Source organism: Sebastes fasciatus, chromosome 5 (assembly GCF_043250625.1).
Source record: "Sebastes fasciatus isolate fSebFas1 chromosome 5, fSebFas1.pri, whole genome shotgun sequence".
Lineage (NCBI taxonomy): Eukaryota > Metazoa > Chordata > Actinopteri > Perciformes > Sebastidae > Sebastes > Sebastes fasciatus.
Window position 1 is genome coordinate 12128928 of NC_133799.1, and position 17357 is coordinate 12146284.

The 17357-nt window shown below is 38.4% G+C and overlaps 1 protein-coding gene across 2 annotated transcripts in view; it reads right to left on the reverse strand.

Annotated features, from left to right (window-relative positions):
• Positions 1-14: 14 nt before the first annotated feature.
• fnbp1l (formin binding protein 1-like) overlaps positions 15-17357 on the reverse strand; it is a 54536-nt gene continuing 37193 nt past the window's right edge. Inside the window, exons 7-16 of one of the 2 annotated variants that reach the window (XM_074635110.1) lie at positions 16608-16736; positions 15855-16001; positions 15414-15647; positions 10274-10383; positions 9978-10110; positions 9458-9552; positions 7973-8154; positions 7662-7699; positions 7456-7576; positions 15-4827 (exon numbers count right to left, since the gene is read on the reverse strand). In XM_074635110.1, the coding sequence (XP_074491211.1) occupies positions 4820-4827; positions 7456-7576; positions 7662-7699; positions 7973-8154; positions 9458-9552; positions 9978-10110; positions 10274-10383; positions 15414-15647; positions 15855-16001; positions 16608-16736 (1197 nt within the window). In that variant the 3' untranslated portion in view covers positions 15-4819. Of the gene's footprint in view, positions 4828-5283; positions 7577-7661; positions 7700-7972; positions 8155-9457; positions 9553-9977; positions 10111-10273; positions 10384-15413; positions 15648-15854; positions 16002-16607; positions 16737-17357 lie in introns of those variants that run through there. The other variant, XM_074635109.1, reaches the window with a different exon arrangement.

Here is a 17357-nt window from a genome sequence, read left to right on the forward strand (position 1 = left end):
ACAGAAAACAAATCCATTTTTTCATTGCTGCTTTTTTCTTTTTATTAGAACAATATCTTGGAAGAAGAAAAAAGAAATTTTGTTCACAAAGTGTCTGACAACATTCAAAGTAAAAAGATGTGCACAACAATATGGAAAGAGAAGTACTGCCATTGGTTATTACAACACATACAACATGGTAAAAACACACATTTACATGGATGTTAAGTTAATATCCTGCAGAATCACGCTGCACCTGCTGCTGTTTTTATTTATTGATTGAGCGATTGGATGTTGATTCTGATAAAGAAAAGAAAAAAACACGCTGCTGAGAGAATCTGTACAAAGTTTCCACAGGACAAACATGATGAATGTTTTTTTTCTGGGTGGTAAACAGCACCATGCTCACAGTAGCTTGGCAGTAAGGAGAAGAACTTTATCATTAACATCTCAAAGCTGCTTTGTTATTACATATTTTTGCATAATATTCAGAATTATATTATTATAATATTCAGTGGCTATTATAATACTCAGCTCACAGTTTTTGTATGTATATTAATGTTATAAAGATGTAATCGTTAATGGGACTTTTGCTGTGTTCCTACTGACATCATGTATTCTTTGATTAAAGGGACAGTACACTCCAAACATGTCTAATGAGCCAACCTGAAGACGGACATTTAAGAAGAAAATTAAAACATTTTTGGAGCGTACCGTCTTGTTTAAGAGTTAGTAAAAATGTCCTGCAAGAATCCTCACAGCAACATCAACACTAATTCAGCAGGAAACTGTGGTCGCTGCATTCATCAGAGGATTATCATCTCCACTACGTATTTGAACGCACATTTACAATTACAAACAACGTACTGGTTTTAGTGTTAAAACCATATAGCACAGAAAAGTTCTCTTAAATTTGCAGCCTTTCTCTGTTTGATATCGTTAATTGATTATCTTTGGGTTGTGGACTGATTATTGAACAACATTGGAAGACATCGCTTTGGGCTGTTAAAACTTTCGATAGGTATTATTCACTATTTTTATTTTACATTTTATAGATTAAACAATCAAACATAATAAAATCAATAATGAAAAACAATTAGTTGCAGCGCTAATTGCTTTAAAACTGGATTGAACAGTGTGACTGCGTTACCACTGCAACAACAAATCTAATATGCAACACTTGACTGCACACATCACAAGCAGGCCAGCAGCTGTAGCTAACATCAGATGTGTACACAAAAACAAAAAGGGTTTGCAAGGCATCGTCGTAAGACTGCAGAAAATGGTTACTTTCATTTGCGCATTTTTGCATCCCTAAGAAAATTAGGGAGGGAATGCTAAAAGAATAGTTTTCGGGGAAACACTTTTTCACTTTCTTGCGGAGAGTTAGACGAGAAGATCGACACTGCTCTCATATCTGTACGGTAAATCTGAAGCTACAGCCAGCGGCGGGTTAGCTTAGCTTAGCATAATGAGTGGAAACAGGGGGAAACAGCTAGCCACGCTCTGATCGAAGGTAACACAGTCTGTGTGCCATTTGTTTAATCCGTACAGTGTAGAAAAGTCAAGTTGCGGAAAGCAAATTTATCTCAATGTCAAACTATTTCTCTGATGCAAAATGATAACATGCAGATCGGAGAGTAAAATGTGGAGAAGCGTGACCGAAATTCAAGTACCAACGCCGACAGCATCATTCTGTACATTTCACAGCTTCATCGAAGAAACACAACTCCGCCACCTGCTGTTTAGATCGACAAGCAGCCAAATCATTAGTGGCGTTTCTGTCTTAAATAGCATCAAAGGGAAGTCAAACTTTACTTCAGTGTGTGTAGTTTTGTTGGTCTGTTGATGACGTACAGTGAATGGTTAAAAAAAACAATCACCAGAGAGACGAATGAATTCGAAGAATCTAGAAAATCATGCAAAATAAAAGTTGGTCGTAGAGTAAAAAAAGTATAAAAACCGTCGTGAGGAGAAAATTACTAGAGCCGTTTTGTGTTTCTCGCTGCTGCACAGTGGTCATTCATAAAGTTCACGTCTCTCTCAGCAGACAGCACAGACCTTCATTCATCCATCCACTCATTAACTCGTTCATTTAATCAGATTCAAATGCTGTAGTACTTCAGGGCAAAGTGCATCGGTTCAATTCAAACCTTGTTGTCGCTCATGAAGGGTGTCAATCAAACAAAACCTAAAAACAATCACCATGGAAACACATTCAGCATGACATAAAAAGATGTTAATATGTACAAATCATTCAACGGTAACGTAACGCATGTAACACGGGTACATGTACACACATTTACATAATAATGTGTACGGAGAGACAAACACGCCAAAATTCAACATGTTTTTTGGCGTGTTTGGCCTTCCATACACGTGCGTACATGTGATACATGCGTGTGTCGTCACATTCACAAATACAAACTGATTAAAATGGGAAAACATTTTTTTTTTTTTTATGGAGATGCAGTTGAGAGTCCCAGGAGGCAAGGCTGAGCCCAGGTGGCTGAAGGGAGATGTAGTCAGGCAGAAGAGTACACGTGGAATAATCCCTCCACGGTAAAACGACGTGGGGTTTTAAGGCAGAGTCTCACTGCAAAGACACCAGAGCTCCTCTTTATGTTTGGTGATATTAAAAGCAGCTCAGTCCAGCTAGAGCTGAGCTGTGGTTTGACGAGTGAATGCTCCCATCTGCTGGTCGACTGGTGGTATTACAACCCAGGAAGAGAAGGAGAGGAAAGGTGGGAAAAGAGAGAAAGAGAGGTCCTGTATACACCTGATAGTCCTGCTATCTGCCTAATGAGTAACATTAAACGCACAAAAATATAATCATACGCATGCCGGACTTCCATTAAAACATCAGGATGACGCAGCATTCAACACACAACTCAGCCAAAGTTGCACACACACACACACTTGTAAAGTTGCAGTTAAAGTCACAGATGAGACTGCTGGATGATGTTTGGGACACGTTAACATACTGTACATGCGACTGTATGAGGATGAAGGCAGGCATGAGGAGCAGAGTGGCTCAGGCAGGCAGGCAGACATCACCAACAGAGCACAGATGATGATGACAGGGATGAGTGCAGCACTGACATTGTTAGTGGCAGCAAATACTGTAAAGCACAACTGACCCTTTAAAAGGTGACAAACCCTGACAGTCGGAGTTTCAACTGATTTTGCTGGACCAGAATTTTTGGGGTAAAATTCACATGTTGGCAGTCTGATTTATTTATTTTAAATAAATTACCAGCTATTGGGAAATAGCAGAATATAATTATTAAATAATGTTTATAATAAAGTAATTTTCGATACATTTTGAGGTAAATATTGGGGTAATTTGGCAGTAATTCCAAAGAAATTTCAAATAGGTTAATTGCTAATTATCACCTAATTACCATGACATTTGCGGACCTGTAAAATGAAGTGTTACCAGAAACTTCAATGGTAGTCACTACACCAGCACCTACAGAGGAGACGTATTTAATTAATTAAAGGAAAACTATCCTGTTAAAGCACAAAGCAGACAGCGAATCAGTGAGGTGTGGAGATGCTCCTGTCGGTCATTAAAGGATAAATCCACAAAGGAAACCGTGCTGTTGTACTGCTCTCCGTGAGCTCCGTAACAAGGCTGTTAAACATGTGTGGCCCTCACGGAAGTCCCATCTTTCAAGACCCTTAAAGACAAGGAAGCAACAAGTTGCAGCTTCTGTTTATAGAGAGGAAAAGTCACGCCTCTTCCGGTGGACACCATGGGACCTTATTTCAGAAAAAATATGAACGGTAGTCAACGGAGAGACAATTCTTTTTTTGATCCCGTTTGAATTACGCCATGAATCACACATATGATGTTTTTACATTTAATAGATCATTTTGCAAGTCAAGAAAGTCACAGTTCGTCGTAGATTTGTCGTAGTATCATTCAGTTTTGTGTGAAACCGCTCAGTGAACTACATCTCTTGTCTCGCACAATATACAGTACGTCACCATCACAGCCAGCTAGCCAACGTAGCTATGTTCCATGCACAAGTTAAACGTTATCTTACGTGATGTGTTTTATCCAGACACTCCCTGTGTTTTTATCAGCCGGGAAGAGAAAGAACGATCAGACCCGTTGCTGGTGTGAGTTCATCCAAGTAGGAAACACACAGGCATCGTAGATTCAGAGAGAGAGAGAGAGAGAGAGAGAGACGTCACTACGCCACTTTTGGGTGTGTAGTCTTTCTAATTACATATTTTCAGTCTGATACTTCAACAGTTTTACAACAAACTGAGACTTTCTTGACTTGCAAAATGTAGTTTTAAATTGACAAACATATGTGTGATTCATGGCGCAATTTGTACAGGATAAAAAAAATATTTGTCTCTCGCCATTGACTACCGTTCATATTTTTTCCAAAATAAGGTCCCATGGTGGTCCACCGAGCCGGCGGGACTTCGCCTCTCTATTTTAACTAAAGTCTTGCAGTGGCTTCATCTTCCATGTCAAACTTTTGCAGCTTGTCGAAAAAAGGTTTAGAAAACTCATGCAGGTCAAGGTGGGACTTTTCTAGCGGCTGCCACTTAAGGTCATCTCCTCTTCTAGTTATGGCCCTCCCTTCTTCATCTAGTTACCCAGAATGCTTTGCTGATTATGGATATGTGAGCATGCAGACATGCAAACCTGCCCTCCACTTCATCGCTCTTTCCCTCTCTACCTCTCTCTTTCCCCTCATTACTCTCTCTTTCTTGGGTCACCCCAACACCACCACCACCACCACCACCACCACCAATAATCAGCAATCAGCGTGAGCCCTCCACCAGCCAATCAAATGGCCCGGCCACCCTGCAGCCCTCAGGAACCTGCAGTCACATAGAGGAGAGAGTGAGTTACTACGAGACACACCAGGTGCTGCAGTTATCTCTCACACACTAACACACAAACATGATTGAGGGTTTGAGAAGGAGGGTTGTGATTTTAACAGAAGAAAACTTTTCATACAGAGAGACTGACATATTTTAAAAGGGTAGATTTCCCATCAGGGTGGGGACAATTAACAAGAAAGTAAATAGATAAACAGATGGGAGGAGAGATGACAGAAAGCAAGAAAAAATAGGAAGGAAGGAAGAAGACAGATAGGGTGAAGGACAGATGGAAGGATTCATTGGAGGAGAGGATAGACTCACAACTGATTCACAGAGTGGAAAAAGGGATGAACAAAAAGTTATTATTGTGCCTCCCCTTTAAAACACATTTCACCAGTAATTGTGTAAGAACTGATTACATGATAATGCCAACAAATAAATGGCAGCAACACCTTCAACTTAGCTGTTCTCTGTATTGGGTGCCAGGATTGTACTACAAGGCGTCGGCTGCAACAATAACTCCTCAAACATGATTATATTGAGATGTTCAGCTACTGTGAAACACCTACAGTAGAGGATTAGACTATATCATGGATACCAACGGAAACTCTAATGCTCAGAGCGTTTTTTTAATCAGTGACTCAAACAATAACCAAGAACAGTCGGTTTATGAGTGCAAGATAATGTAAAATACATGATTTGTCAGAGAGAGAATTATTCTTACAGGCTCATTTAACTGAAGTGATGAAACCATTTTCACATTGCACACCTCTCCTAACTTTATCTCCTTACTGGAGGTTTCTAAATTTAGAATTAAAGAATACGGCTGTTGATATATATATATATAAATATATATATATATATATATATTCTTATAGTTTACCATAAAAAAACAAAACCAACAATGGATTGATCCTACTAACAAGTAGTATCTGTGTATTTCTTATTCCTCTGTGCTGCCAGAAAGGGTCCCAAGAAAACTCTGAGGGGGTCACCAGATGAAAAAAAGGATAAGAAAGAATAACTTATATTTCTGATACACAAAACTATATTTATTTTTTCTGACTTATCTTATTTATGTATTTCCTTATGAAATATTGGATACTTTGACTTCTTCTTTAAAAATCTTTCAAATAAAACAGTCCGATAAACCTGTTCACAACTCGTGTCCACACAAAGGCCATAACCTGTGATTTGGGTTCACAAGACGACATTAGACTTCATGCAAAAACACACAACGAATAGATTTGTTCTGCATGTGTTAAATCAATTTTCTCATAATTGGAATTTCTCCTGAATAAAATTCAAGAGCGGTGCAGACCTGTCGAACGAGTCATGTACCAATGACTAACTCCACAGAGGAAAACACTCATCTGACTACATAATTAATGTCTTAATCTGGATGAATTTAGAGTTTAAATATGATACCAAAATCAATTTCGTTTAAAATTATTATATTATATTAGAATTAGATTTTCTTTGCATATTTTGGCCTTGCAACTTACAGTATACAGTTCAGCAGTTTCTAGAAAAGTTCTCTCACTCCGACAGCTGCCCCAGGGTCTAATTCAGGTCACAGTTTATATAAAATGTATTGGCTGCAACTGAAAATAGTCCCCAAAAATGGACTATTTACTACAGTTTTATTAATGTTTGCTTAAAAACTTCATCAACCAGCTGTTTTAAAAATGAAACTATATATTTGTGACCTGTTTTTAAAGATTTCCGTCTTCAGTAGGAACCAGTGGGCCACAGACAGGGTAGGAAACTCATGAAGTTTTGACAAACTAACACATTGTTGGTTTTGATCTTTTCATGGGATTTGTTGACAATAAATATAAATGAAGAATAACAGCAGCCTAATCCTTTAAAACCTCCAGCTCTGCTCTGAAAGGACAGACAATATCAAAAAGACCAAATCAGCCAAACTCCTGTAACTGTATGATAAAATACTACCGAGGCTGAAACCAGACCAACCTCTGGAAGTGTAGTTCCACCTTTAGTGTGATGGCACAGGTAACACAGAAAAAAAACAAATGTGCACGTACACACACACACACACACACACAGAGCAATCAGACAAAAATAAAAACAGATGAAATCAGAACAGCTTCGAATTATGTCGACACACGAATCCAAAGAGCGTAAAATCAGTTTAAAAAAGAAATATTTAAAAATAAATTGTTTCTAATATATTACATAAAACTTAAACACTTTGATCGATAAGAAGTGGTGTAGCCTCGGCATGAGGCTTAAAACAGCAGTAGAGACATCTTCAATACACACACACTCTCACACACAGGCCTCATATTCAACATACGAAATCACTCAAACACCATAAAATACGTTTTTCCTATTTGTCTCTGTGCTCAGACACTCACCTCTGAAACACCAGTCCCACAGATATGAGAGGAGGACGAATGGTTACAGGGTTAGAGGGATAAACAAGACAGATAGACGGGATGGAAATCAGAAAACAGATGAATGTCCATGCGGGTGTTGAGATGCAGTCTTTTTTTTTTTTCCTTTTGTAGTGTTATTTTGAGGAACAGAAAGCAGGGAGGATGGAGAGGACGACAGACAGGATGAGAGGACAGTGTTAGCTTCAGATGTAGGTGACAGCACCTTTGCTGTTTCTCTCCATGGTGATTTCTACGTAGGAGGTGGGGACGTAGCCCTCCTCTCCGCCCTGCTTCCTCGCCCTCGTCCAGCCGTCGCCTTTGTCCTCCTCGATGATGTACAACACCTGCAGCGGGGAAAAAAAATGTTTTTAAATGAACGCAATGAGTTTCTGGATAACTGGATTATTAAAGTGACCAAACAAGCGTTACCTCGTCTTCTGCCATCACCAGTGTCCCCTCGTTCTGACCTGAGAGTCAAACAAACCACATTGACATTAAACACACATTCTCCTACACGCTTGGCACAACTTTGTTTGTTGCAATCTGCAACCTTACCACTAGATGGCGCCAAATCCTACACACTGCAACTTTAATGTTCTTATTCTGTCTACATCACACCCTAATAACACAACCTTTAAGCTATAGCTTGGTTGGTTTTGTATTATAGCTGTCAGCTGTCATAAATGTGGCTGTTCTTTCCTCACATAGTTAACTGAGGAGTTGTTGTTTTTTGTCCTCACCATCGAAGGAGTAGAGCGCTTTGCAGTGTCCGATGACGGGCAGCGGGTCGTCGTCATCAAATTCGTCATCAAACTCGTGCGGGTCGGGGTTGGGTGGTCCGGGCTTTGGAGGACCGCTGCTTGACCGGACTTGAGGTGTGTGATGCTCCTGACTGGTGTCATCTGTATAACTGCCCTCAGGACTGATGGGAAACAGGCAGCTGGACTGAGCTTTGTGTTTGCATGATTCAAATACATCACAGCAGAATGAAAAAATAAGATGGTAACCTTCGTATTGTTGTGGATATTTTTAACTGTAAAGTCCATTTGAATGTGGTTTAACCCATTTGTGCCCAGAGACTATATTTGGTATGATAAGGAAAAATGCCACACGGACATACAAGTAGTAGTAGTATACAAGTATCTAACAGTACAACTTTGACATTTTTAGATCACATGAAAAATTACTTTTATTACTAGTCAAAGTCAGGATTTCTGACATTGACATTTACATTGCGTTTATTAAATGTTTTCTATATAAAATATTTTTTTACACTGCATTTATGTGCAGATCTTTGATATTCAACTTGTTATGAGTTCATAGATACCAAATACTTGATTGTGCTCCTTGTAGTTTCTGAGATAAAGCCATAATCTTATCATACTATATCTAGTATTTGGGCAAATTGGACTACTGTTCTAAAATATAATGGAGTCTAATGCAAGAACAGTAGTCCCATGTGCCCAAAGACTAGATATAGTAGGATAAGAAAAACTCACTTATCAGTCAAATAGTTTGACTTATTTTGAAAATGTCTTCAGATTTGTGCTAAGCCTTCCACCAAACACTTCCACCAAAGGAAATTTCAGTTGCTGGCACAAATGGTTTAACTATATTCCAACTAATTCCGAGTTTTAAAAAGGTGAATCAATGACAAGCCGATTTTTGAGGTAATGCTATATTTTATTTATAAAATATTTATTTATTGGGTCTGTAATTTTAGAACAATTTCCAGATTTCCAATGCCCTAAGGAGTTTCTGCAAATAACGATGTAATCTGGTACTAATTACAGGGGAAATGGCTCAATTTAAACCCAGGGAATTAATTAATTCATGGTACGTTCTTTATTGGAAACATTATTCTTCATATTTGTTGTATGCTTGCTTTTATACAAATCTCATTTTACATGTTTAGCATATCTGCTGTACACTGATGAAAATACTCTTTAGTTTACAAAAGCAATTCAAATCAATTATTTAATTAAATTAAATTAAATTAATGAAGAATACAGTACCAATTGAACCTTTATTTCCCCAATAATCAGTACCAAATTACATTGTTCTTTATAGGAAACGTCTTAGGAAATTATTCCAAAATTACGGACTCCTAAAGTAAAGAATAAGTGTGATTTTGATAATGCTGTTTTCATGAATAAAACTTCTATTTTGTCTCACGGATCACTTTGCCGTGAACATATATTTTGTGTTTTTGTGAAGGAGTTTACCTCTCTCTGCCTTGAGGAGTGTGATGGTGGTTGTCAGCGCTGTGTCTTCTGTCTCCTCGGGAGCTCTGCTTTCCCTCCACCTCAGATAACCAAGTCTGTCAACAGAGAGAGAGAGAGAGAGAGAGAGAGAGAGAGAGAGAGAGAGAGAGAGAGAGAGAGAGAGAGAGAGAGAGAGAGAGAGAGAGAGAGAGAGAGAGAGAGAGAGAGAGAGAGAGAGAGAGAGAGAGAGAGAGAGAGAGAGAGAGAGAGAGAGTGAGTGAGTGAGAGAGAGAGTGAGAGAGAGAGAGAGAGAGAGAGAGAGACTTATGTTAATATCACAAGTAGTATATTCTGATCGACACCACCATCATCCACACAGAGCAGCTCTTTGCGTAGTTGACCAGGAGATGGGGCTATCACTCGCTATCTAAGACTTGAGATAACACTCTTATCTTTCTTTTCTTACCTTCCACCTCTTTCTTGGGTTTTACAGCCGGGTATTTTTGTCTGTATTTAAATCAAATTCATCTCCCTTTCATACCTCGTTTCTGTGGATTTCCGAGCGCAGCTTCTCCATGTTACATATGGTCTCTGATATTTTGGGTTGCAGGCTGATGGGGTCTCCCATCTGTGGATTCTTCTCATACACGTCCTTCATCTTGTTCAGCGCATCTCTGAAAGACACAAAACAAACATGCACTGGAGTTGATGGGATGTACTAGTGATAATGAGCAGTTCATAGGTTAGAAATGAACAACATGAGCACATCCACGTTGGGCTTATTTTTCTTGATTTTTCTGGATGTGTGTTGATGATATGGACTGGGGGAGGCCCTACCTCTGATCGATCTCTTTCTGGAGCTCTTTGCTGAGTTCGTCGATCTTCTGCTGCAACCTCTTCCTCCTCTGCTCGGGGGGTAAGTGGCTGAAATCCTCCAGAGATGGGGCCTGGTGGTAAAAAAACAAACACATATCTTAAACTACATACCAACTTAGAATGTAGTCAGTAATGTGAAGGATCCATCCCAGAAAAACAGACAGCCCAGCAGCCTCCACTTAACACACTTTCCACAGAGGGAGACAGCATGTAAATCAGCATGTAGCTGTTGTACTCAAACTTATCTTAAATTAAAGAATAGTTAATAAAATGCAGATAAACACCTTGTTATCAATGCTCAACTGCAAAAATTAAATCTCAATATGTCAAACATTAAAACTGACTGATGCACCAAAAATCTCAAGACATGTTGAGGTTGAAAGTTAATTTGTGACTTTGGAAACAAACAGACACGTAGGAAAAAAATCAAAATAACTGTGGCTAAATAATTAATATTTGGATATTCGGATACTTGTTTGCCAGGTTAAGTATTCAGGTATTCAAACATAATTTAAAGTATTCAAAAGCTTGTTTTTTTCCCCCTTGTGGCTTTCTAATAACAACAATTTTGCTTCTGAAGTTATATAAATATATATAATAAATAAACATATAATAAATTGTATTTATGTGGGTGTAATGCAGCTTTAGTAGGTGAAAAGAATATTATATCTGAAGGCAGGGAATCTGTTTTAACTACTATAAGAGAGGAGAAACTACTGGTTTTATATACTATGGGAGGACATATGCACCAGCACCTACACTGATGGCTTTTCTTATAACTACTCTATACACACTCACACACACTTACCATCTTGACTGACCACTGAGACGCATTAACCATTACAGTAAAAAGAGACAAACAACATGGGATGCTGGTTAGTTGTCAGTATGTCACACAGCCACCAACAAGCCAGTTGGTCAGCATGAAAACCAGTCAGATCGATACGTGTTCACACTGTTTCCAGAGGATGAAACTACATGACATAATCAGAATCGAGTCATTGTACATCAGGAAGCTAGTGTGCATATTCTTCAATGGTTCATGTTTAGTAATTATACAGGGAACCATTGAATATGAATACTACTCTGCTGGTGTGCAATGTTTCACTTCTAGTTTTATTTCCTGCTTTCATCAGCAACCAGGGAGGCAGAATTTATTTATATATTTAATCTCTTTGGTGGAAAAATTACAAAAAAAATTCAATAACTAAGAGGCTTTTCATGAAAGTAAAATTGTGATTGATTTTTGTTGGTTAAATAATGAAAACAAAATATTCCTTCAAGCAAATTAGGAGGAAAAAAATGCATTCTGGTATATTCCTATTAAGTAACACTTCCTTTTACAGGTCCGCAAATTTCATGGTAATTAGGTGATAATTAGCAAGTAACCTATTTGAAATTTCTTTGAAATTACTGCCAAATTACCCCAATATTTACCCCAAAATGTATCGAAAATTACTTTATTATTAACATGATTCAATAATGATATGCTAATACAGCATATAATGGTTAAAATAGGGCCCTTAGTCTTGAGAAGTTGCTGTGCGCTGCTCTTCATCGGAGGTGGAAAAACAAAACTAATAGACACTTCTGATGAGGCACAAATCTCACCATTGTGTGACTTATTGTCTGCACAAATGTAACCTGGTAGCTAATGTAATGATTCAGGGAGTTTTTTTAAAGAAATTTCAAAGAAGTTATTTGCTAATTATTCTCTATTTATCAGCAGACATGAAAATAAAGCATACCAATTAACTTTGTATTCTTTTCCTGGAAATTATGTTTAAATTTTCAAAACATTTTGAAGTAAATATTGGGGTAATTTGGCATTAATTACAAAGAAATTACAAATAGGTAACTTGCTAATTATCACCTAATTACCATGAAATTTGCGGACCTTTAAAATGAAGTGTTACCTCCTATTAAATGAAAATGTCCTACTAAATATATAAAATCCTCTTGCCTGTCTGGAATACATCTTTCTAGATTAAATAATAATCAATAAGCAGTCATGTATGTAGTCACACTGACGGTCAGCCACCCAGATTGTTCGCCTGTTTGTCTTACGGCCACTTTAACCACATTCAAAAGCGGCCAATCACAGATGGTCCTGAAAAGAGCTGACGGGAACAGGAGCCAATCACAGCGTTGGCTTGGCGCTGAAGCCAGGTGTTATTCACAAGTTAGTTAAACTGTCTGAAAGCAGAACGCTCTGCTTCAGAGCATACTGACACTGTTAGCAGAGCCACTCCAACACACACATTAAGAGATCACTGCAAACTCAGGCCAACATCACAGCAACACACCTGGCGTTGGAAACACATTTTTTTCCAATACAATGATAAAACCCCTCCAAATCCCTCACACAAACACACACACACACGCACACACACACACACACACACACCATCTATCACCAAGGATCCTCCCTCTTGTGATTGGAGCAAAAATCTGTCTCATAAATGAAAGGAGAGAAAGAATCACACAAAAACAAAAGAAATAGAGGGAATAAGAAAGGGAATGGGAGAAACAGAAAACCCAAGAAATGAAAAAAGAAATGAATGAGAGAAACACAACATGGTGTCTGCAAGTTTCATAGAGTTAAAATTAAAGTTAAACTTTGAAAATTTAAATCAAATCAGACCTATGAGAGCAGAAAACAGACATCTAAAAACTGGGTTTAAGATTAAAATGAATATATTTTAAGCCGGTGTCAAGTTTAACTGAACTCAAACTATTTTCCAGAAACTGCAGACAGCCTGTAGAAGAAATTTAAAAAGCAAACAAAAATCACATCAACCTGTCAATCAAACACACTACAACGCTACTTCCTGTCTCACCCCTCTCCTCAGGCCCCTCAAATTCTGGGGGATTCTGGGTACTGAAGTCTTTATCTCAGACAGATAGTGACTCACTAAGTCAGTGCTGAACCGGGATGGGGGAAAAATGTGGGAAGTGGACCAGGGACGGGAGGAGGAAGGGGGTGGAGGAGGAGAGGAGGAAGGGGACTGGTGGGGGAGCAGGAAGGGAGGGACAAAGCCAGAGGTCAGGACGACACATTCTTCATCATCAAAGCATTCAGGTTTACACAGATATTATTCACACCAAGTCATGAGAGAGTCATAAGCGTGACTCGTGTGTGACTTTTCCTTTGATGAATTCTAAACTGACTCAGTCAAGCTTTTTAAATATTGTTCCTATTGTTCCCCCCAGGAGAACAGGAGGCTGTGAGGTGGTTTTGGCGTAGTGGCCACAGTCGGTATTGCAGGATCATGTGACGCACACACTGGCCCAAAAAATGCCTTTTACACATTCACAATTACTACAAAAGAAACTGCTGTAAAACAGTGAATAACACCTAAAATTGACTCTTTTGTGAGATCAGAATTTGATCAATTCAGTCCAAATGGAGCAGTGAATATTTTGCACACTCCATCCTATTTGTTTTAGACACTGTGCAGCTCATTTCGTTTCAGACATATTTCACTTATTTTTTTATATATTTTTCATATTTTTTTTATATTGTAAATTTCTATTTTAAATTTATGATTCTTGATTTTTGTGGTATTTACTTAAAACCTACTTGGCAATAAACCTGTTTCAAAGAGCCGTATCAGTAAATTATTTCATGCCATTTACGTGTGCAGGGAACCAACAGGAAGTCAGAGAGCCACAGAGAATTCGTTAAAGGCTCTGAAAACTGATTTTCTCATTCAGCATCTTAGTATGAGTGAAAGGGTCCGACATGAGCACAGTATTTTCTGCCAAAGTTCGAACAGTTTAAGTTATTTCACATGAGATATTGATATATTTATTTTTTTCTCTGTGCTGTTTCCATTGGTTTGAAGTAGGCGGGGATCCATTGAAATAAAGTGATGTCATGTACTTCTACCACCAATCAGCATTCAGCAATATTTGAATAAATAAAAATAAATCAAATGTAATTTATTCTTTTTTTTTACTTTGTTACTTATTTAGTCATGAATACTTAATGTTAGAGAGAAATACTAGAGATATGAAGCCACCTTTTTTTCTACTTGTATGGGACACGCCTTTGAAAATTTAGGGCACAGTGTGTTAAACAATTAAAGTGACCCATATACACAAACACACACCCTATCCATCACACAGGTTGCTGATACTGTGAGGCAGCTGATGACGCTAACAAAAAACCAACAGCAGAGTTAATGATTGACCGACGTGGTCTTTATGGAGAGGGCCAAGGTCCAAGGAGCGTATTGGAGAAAAGGTTTGAGAGTGTTTTTTCAAACAGTGACAAAAACCGACAACTCGAGACAAGCTGAGGACACAGCTAAGGAGCAGAGAAAGTCATAAAATCATGAGTGTTCAGGATGTGACTAATAAAGCTGGTGTTCAGCTGCAGGGTTGGGGATAATAACTGGAGCATTAACTATAATGACTCGCACAGTGCTTTCTCAAATGACATTACTGAACAGTGAACTGACAACCAGCAACGTTAATAAACACTCAGTCCTTGTTATTTATAGAAACAAATAATTTTAAAATTCTGAAGGCACTTTCTATGACTACTATATCTGTAGTTTATTATGAAGAGCTCTCGTAAGCATTTTCGTACTTTGAAGAACATATGACATCTGCGCTTATGAAACAATGTAGATATGAATTAAAGATAAATTACAAGCATCCTACAGATGTTTGTTAATAGCTTTCCAGAAGAGGTTGCCTTTTTATGTGTTTATATAAGCACAGTTGTAAGAAAATTATTTGTTTTTCTCATATCTTCAGTTATAACATTAAAAATTATGTTTCCAAAGGAGTTTCCCCTGTTTCACAATCTCTTCTTGAAATTTTTTTTATTTATAAACAAAGTGAAATATGGCAAATCACTTCACTAGTATGAAGTCATGATGCTCAATTTGATAAATCTTCACCGACAACCACTCCAATTCTTATTATTTTTCTGATTTTAGTTGAATTTTTTTTTTAACTTTGACATATTTATTGAGACTGGACTATGACATAATGTTGTTGTACATTTTTTTTATAGTGTATTTTCTGGCACTTCTGCTTCATTAGATAAAAATGCAACAACACCACAAGCACCCTCCACTCCTCGTACCTTTGGTTTCTTCCCAAACAGCCACAGCTTGTTCTTGGTTCTGCTCATAGGGTGTTTGGGGTCGGGTCGTGGCCCCGGGGCCCCGTCTTTCTCTCGGTCTCGGTCTCCTTTGGGTGTGTTGCTAATGGTCCCATCTGAACCCGTTCTGCTCAGATTCTGACTGAAGTCCTCGAAGGGGAAGTCGCCTGGAGGTTCAAAGCCCGACTTGAACGACTCCACGACGATGCCTGAATCCTGGGAAGATGAGAGGATGGAAACAGATGAGCGGTGGGAGACAAAAATAGAGGGAAGAGACCAAGCAAGTAAAAATAAGTTCTCCTCTTCCCTCTCTCTATCCCTACCCTACAGTATGTTAAGTAACAGCTTATTTCTTCAGAAAAGTTTTCTTTCTTACTGTTTTTTCTCTTCTTTCTTACTTCCGTCCTCCACTCTACTACATACCCTTTGCATATCGACAGCTTTTGCAGCAGAAACCATTCCTTCTAGACATTTGGAGACGATAGGAATGACTCTCCGTTCTGCCTCAGCAAAGCACCGGTACGTCTCTCCGAGCTTCACCGTCCGACGTTCGTCCATGTCCTGCAGATTCTGTAACATGGAGCAGAGAAGATGGAATAAACACTATTAACAAAGTGCTCGTACTGACACTTCTGCGAGCCTCTTAGCTGTAAACAACCTGTCAGAGTTAGTAGCACTGATACCCAGTCAGTATATTAGTAATGGTTTACATGAGACAAGCTGCTAAGTTAAACATTTAATGGGACACTTACGCATGGCACGACACTTTCTCTAAACATGACAGTTTTAGTGAGGAAGTTTGTGTAAGTGACAAGCTGGTTCCAAACATTAAAAATAGGTGAAACAGCAGGTAAAAAGTGGAAGTTTCTGTGCTGCTGGTGCAACAATATGCAACAAAGACAAAGAAACAGTCTCTTTTGTTTTTGAGCATCACAGTAAAAACTTGATTTAAAAGGCAATTCTGCTGTATGTTATTCCGGTTTTGTACGAAAAAGAACAGTATCGCATATTGTTGAACATTTACTCAATTTTGTTCACGGAAAGGAATTGTGATTCAACCGAAAGTCAGGAAAAAATAGATACAGTTTTAGTTAAGACTGTAATTCAAATCCCTACAGGACGATAAACTCACGTCAAACATGGATGCAAAGCTACAGGGCAACATGTGTGCTTTACCTTGAAGATGTGTGGTATGGCGTTGTTAAAATGTTTCCACTGCTCCGCGTTGAAGTTCTGCAGCTGAGCAGCGTACTCGTTCTTACTCTCATCGGCCATGTGAGTGCGCAGGTAGAACTGGGCTTTGGCCTGAACGATAACACAAACACAAACATCAGAACCACATTAGCTGAAGCCTCTTTGTGTTGATAATTGATTTTCAGTAATGAATATTTACATACATTTGCATAAAGCAAGCATATTTGCCCACTCCCATATTGATAAGACTATTGAATACTTGACAAATCTTCCTTTCAGTCACATTTTGAACAGATAAAAAATGTGCGATTAACTATTTTAATTGATTGAAAGTCCTAGTTTTAATAGATATCACATGGGTTCAACCCCACATACACATAATGTTACAGATTTCTACTGCCCTGAACACTATTAATAAAATACAAGATTTACAAACCTAAAACTACAAACTTTAATACTCTTATTACCTCTGCTAAGGACGATGTGTTGTCGGTTCGGTTTGTTTGTCTGTCTGTTTGTCAGCAGGATTACGGAAAAACTACTGGACGGATTTTCATGAATCTTGGTGGAAGGGTGTAGCGTGGGCCAAAGAAGAACCCATTCAATTTAGAAGCGGATCCGAATTATTCTTCACTTTTATTAACATTGCGAGATGGGGCATTCGGCTTTGGCGGAGTTCTGCGCTCTCCGAGTGCCCTTCTAGTTTCCATAGTTATTCTGTTCTGTTCAGTT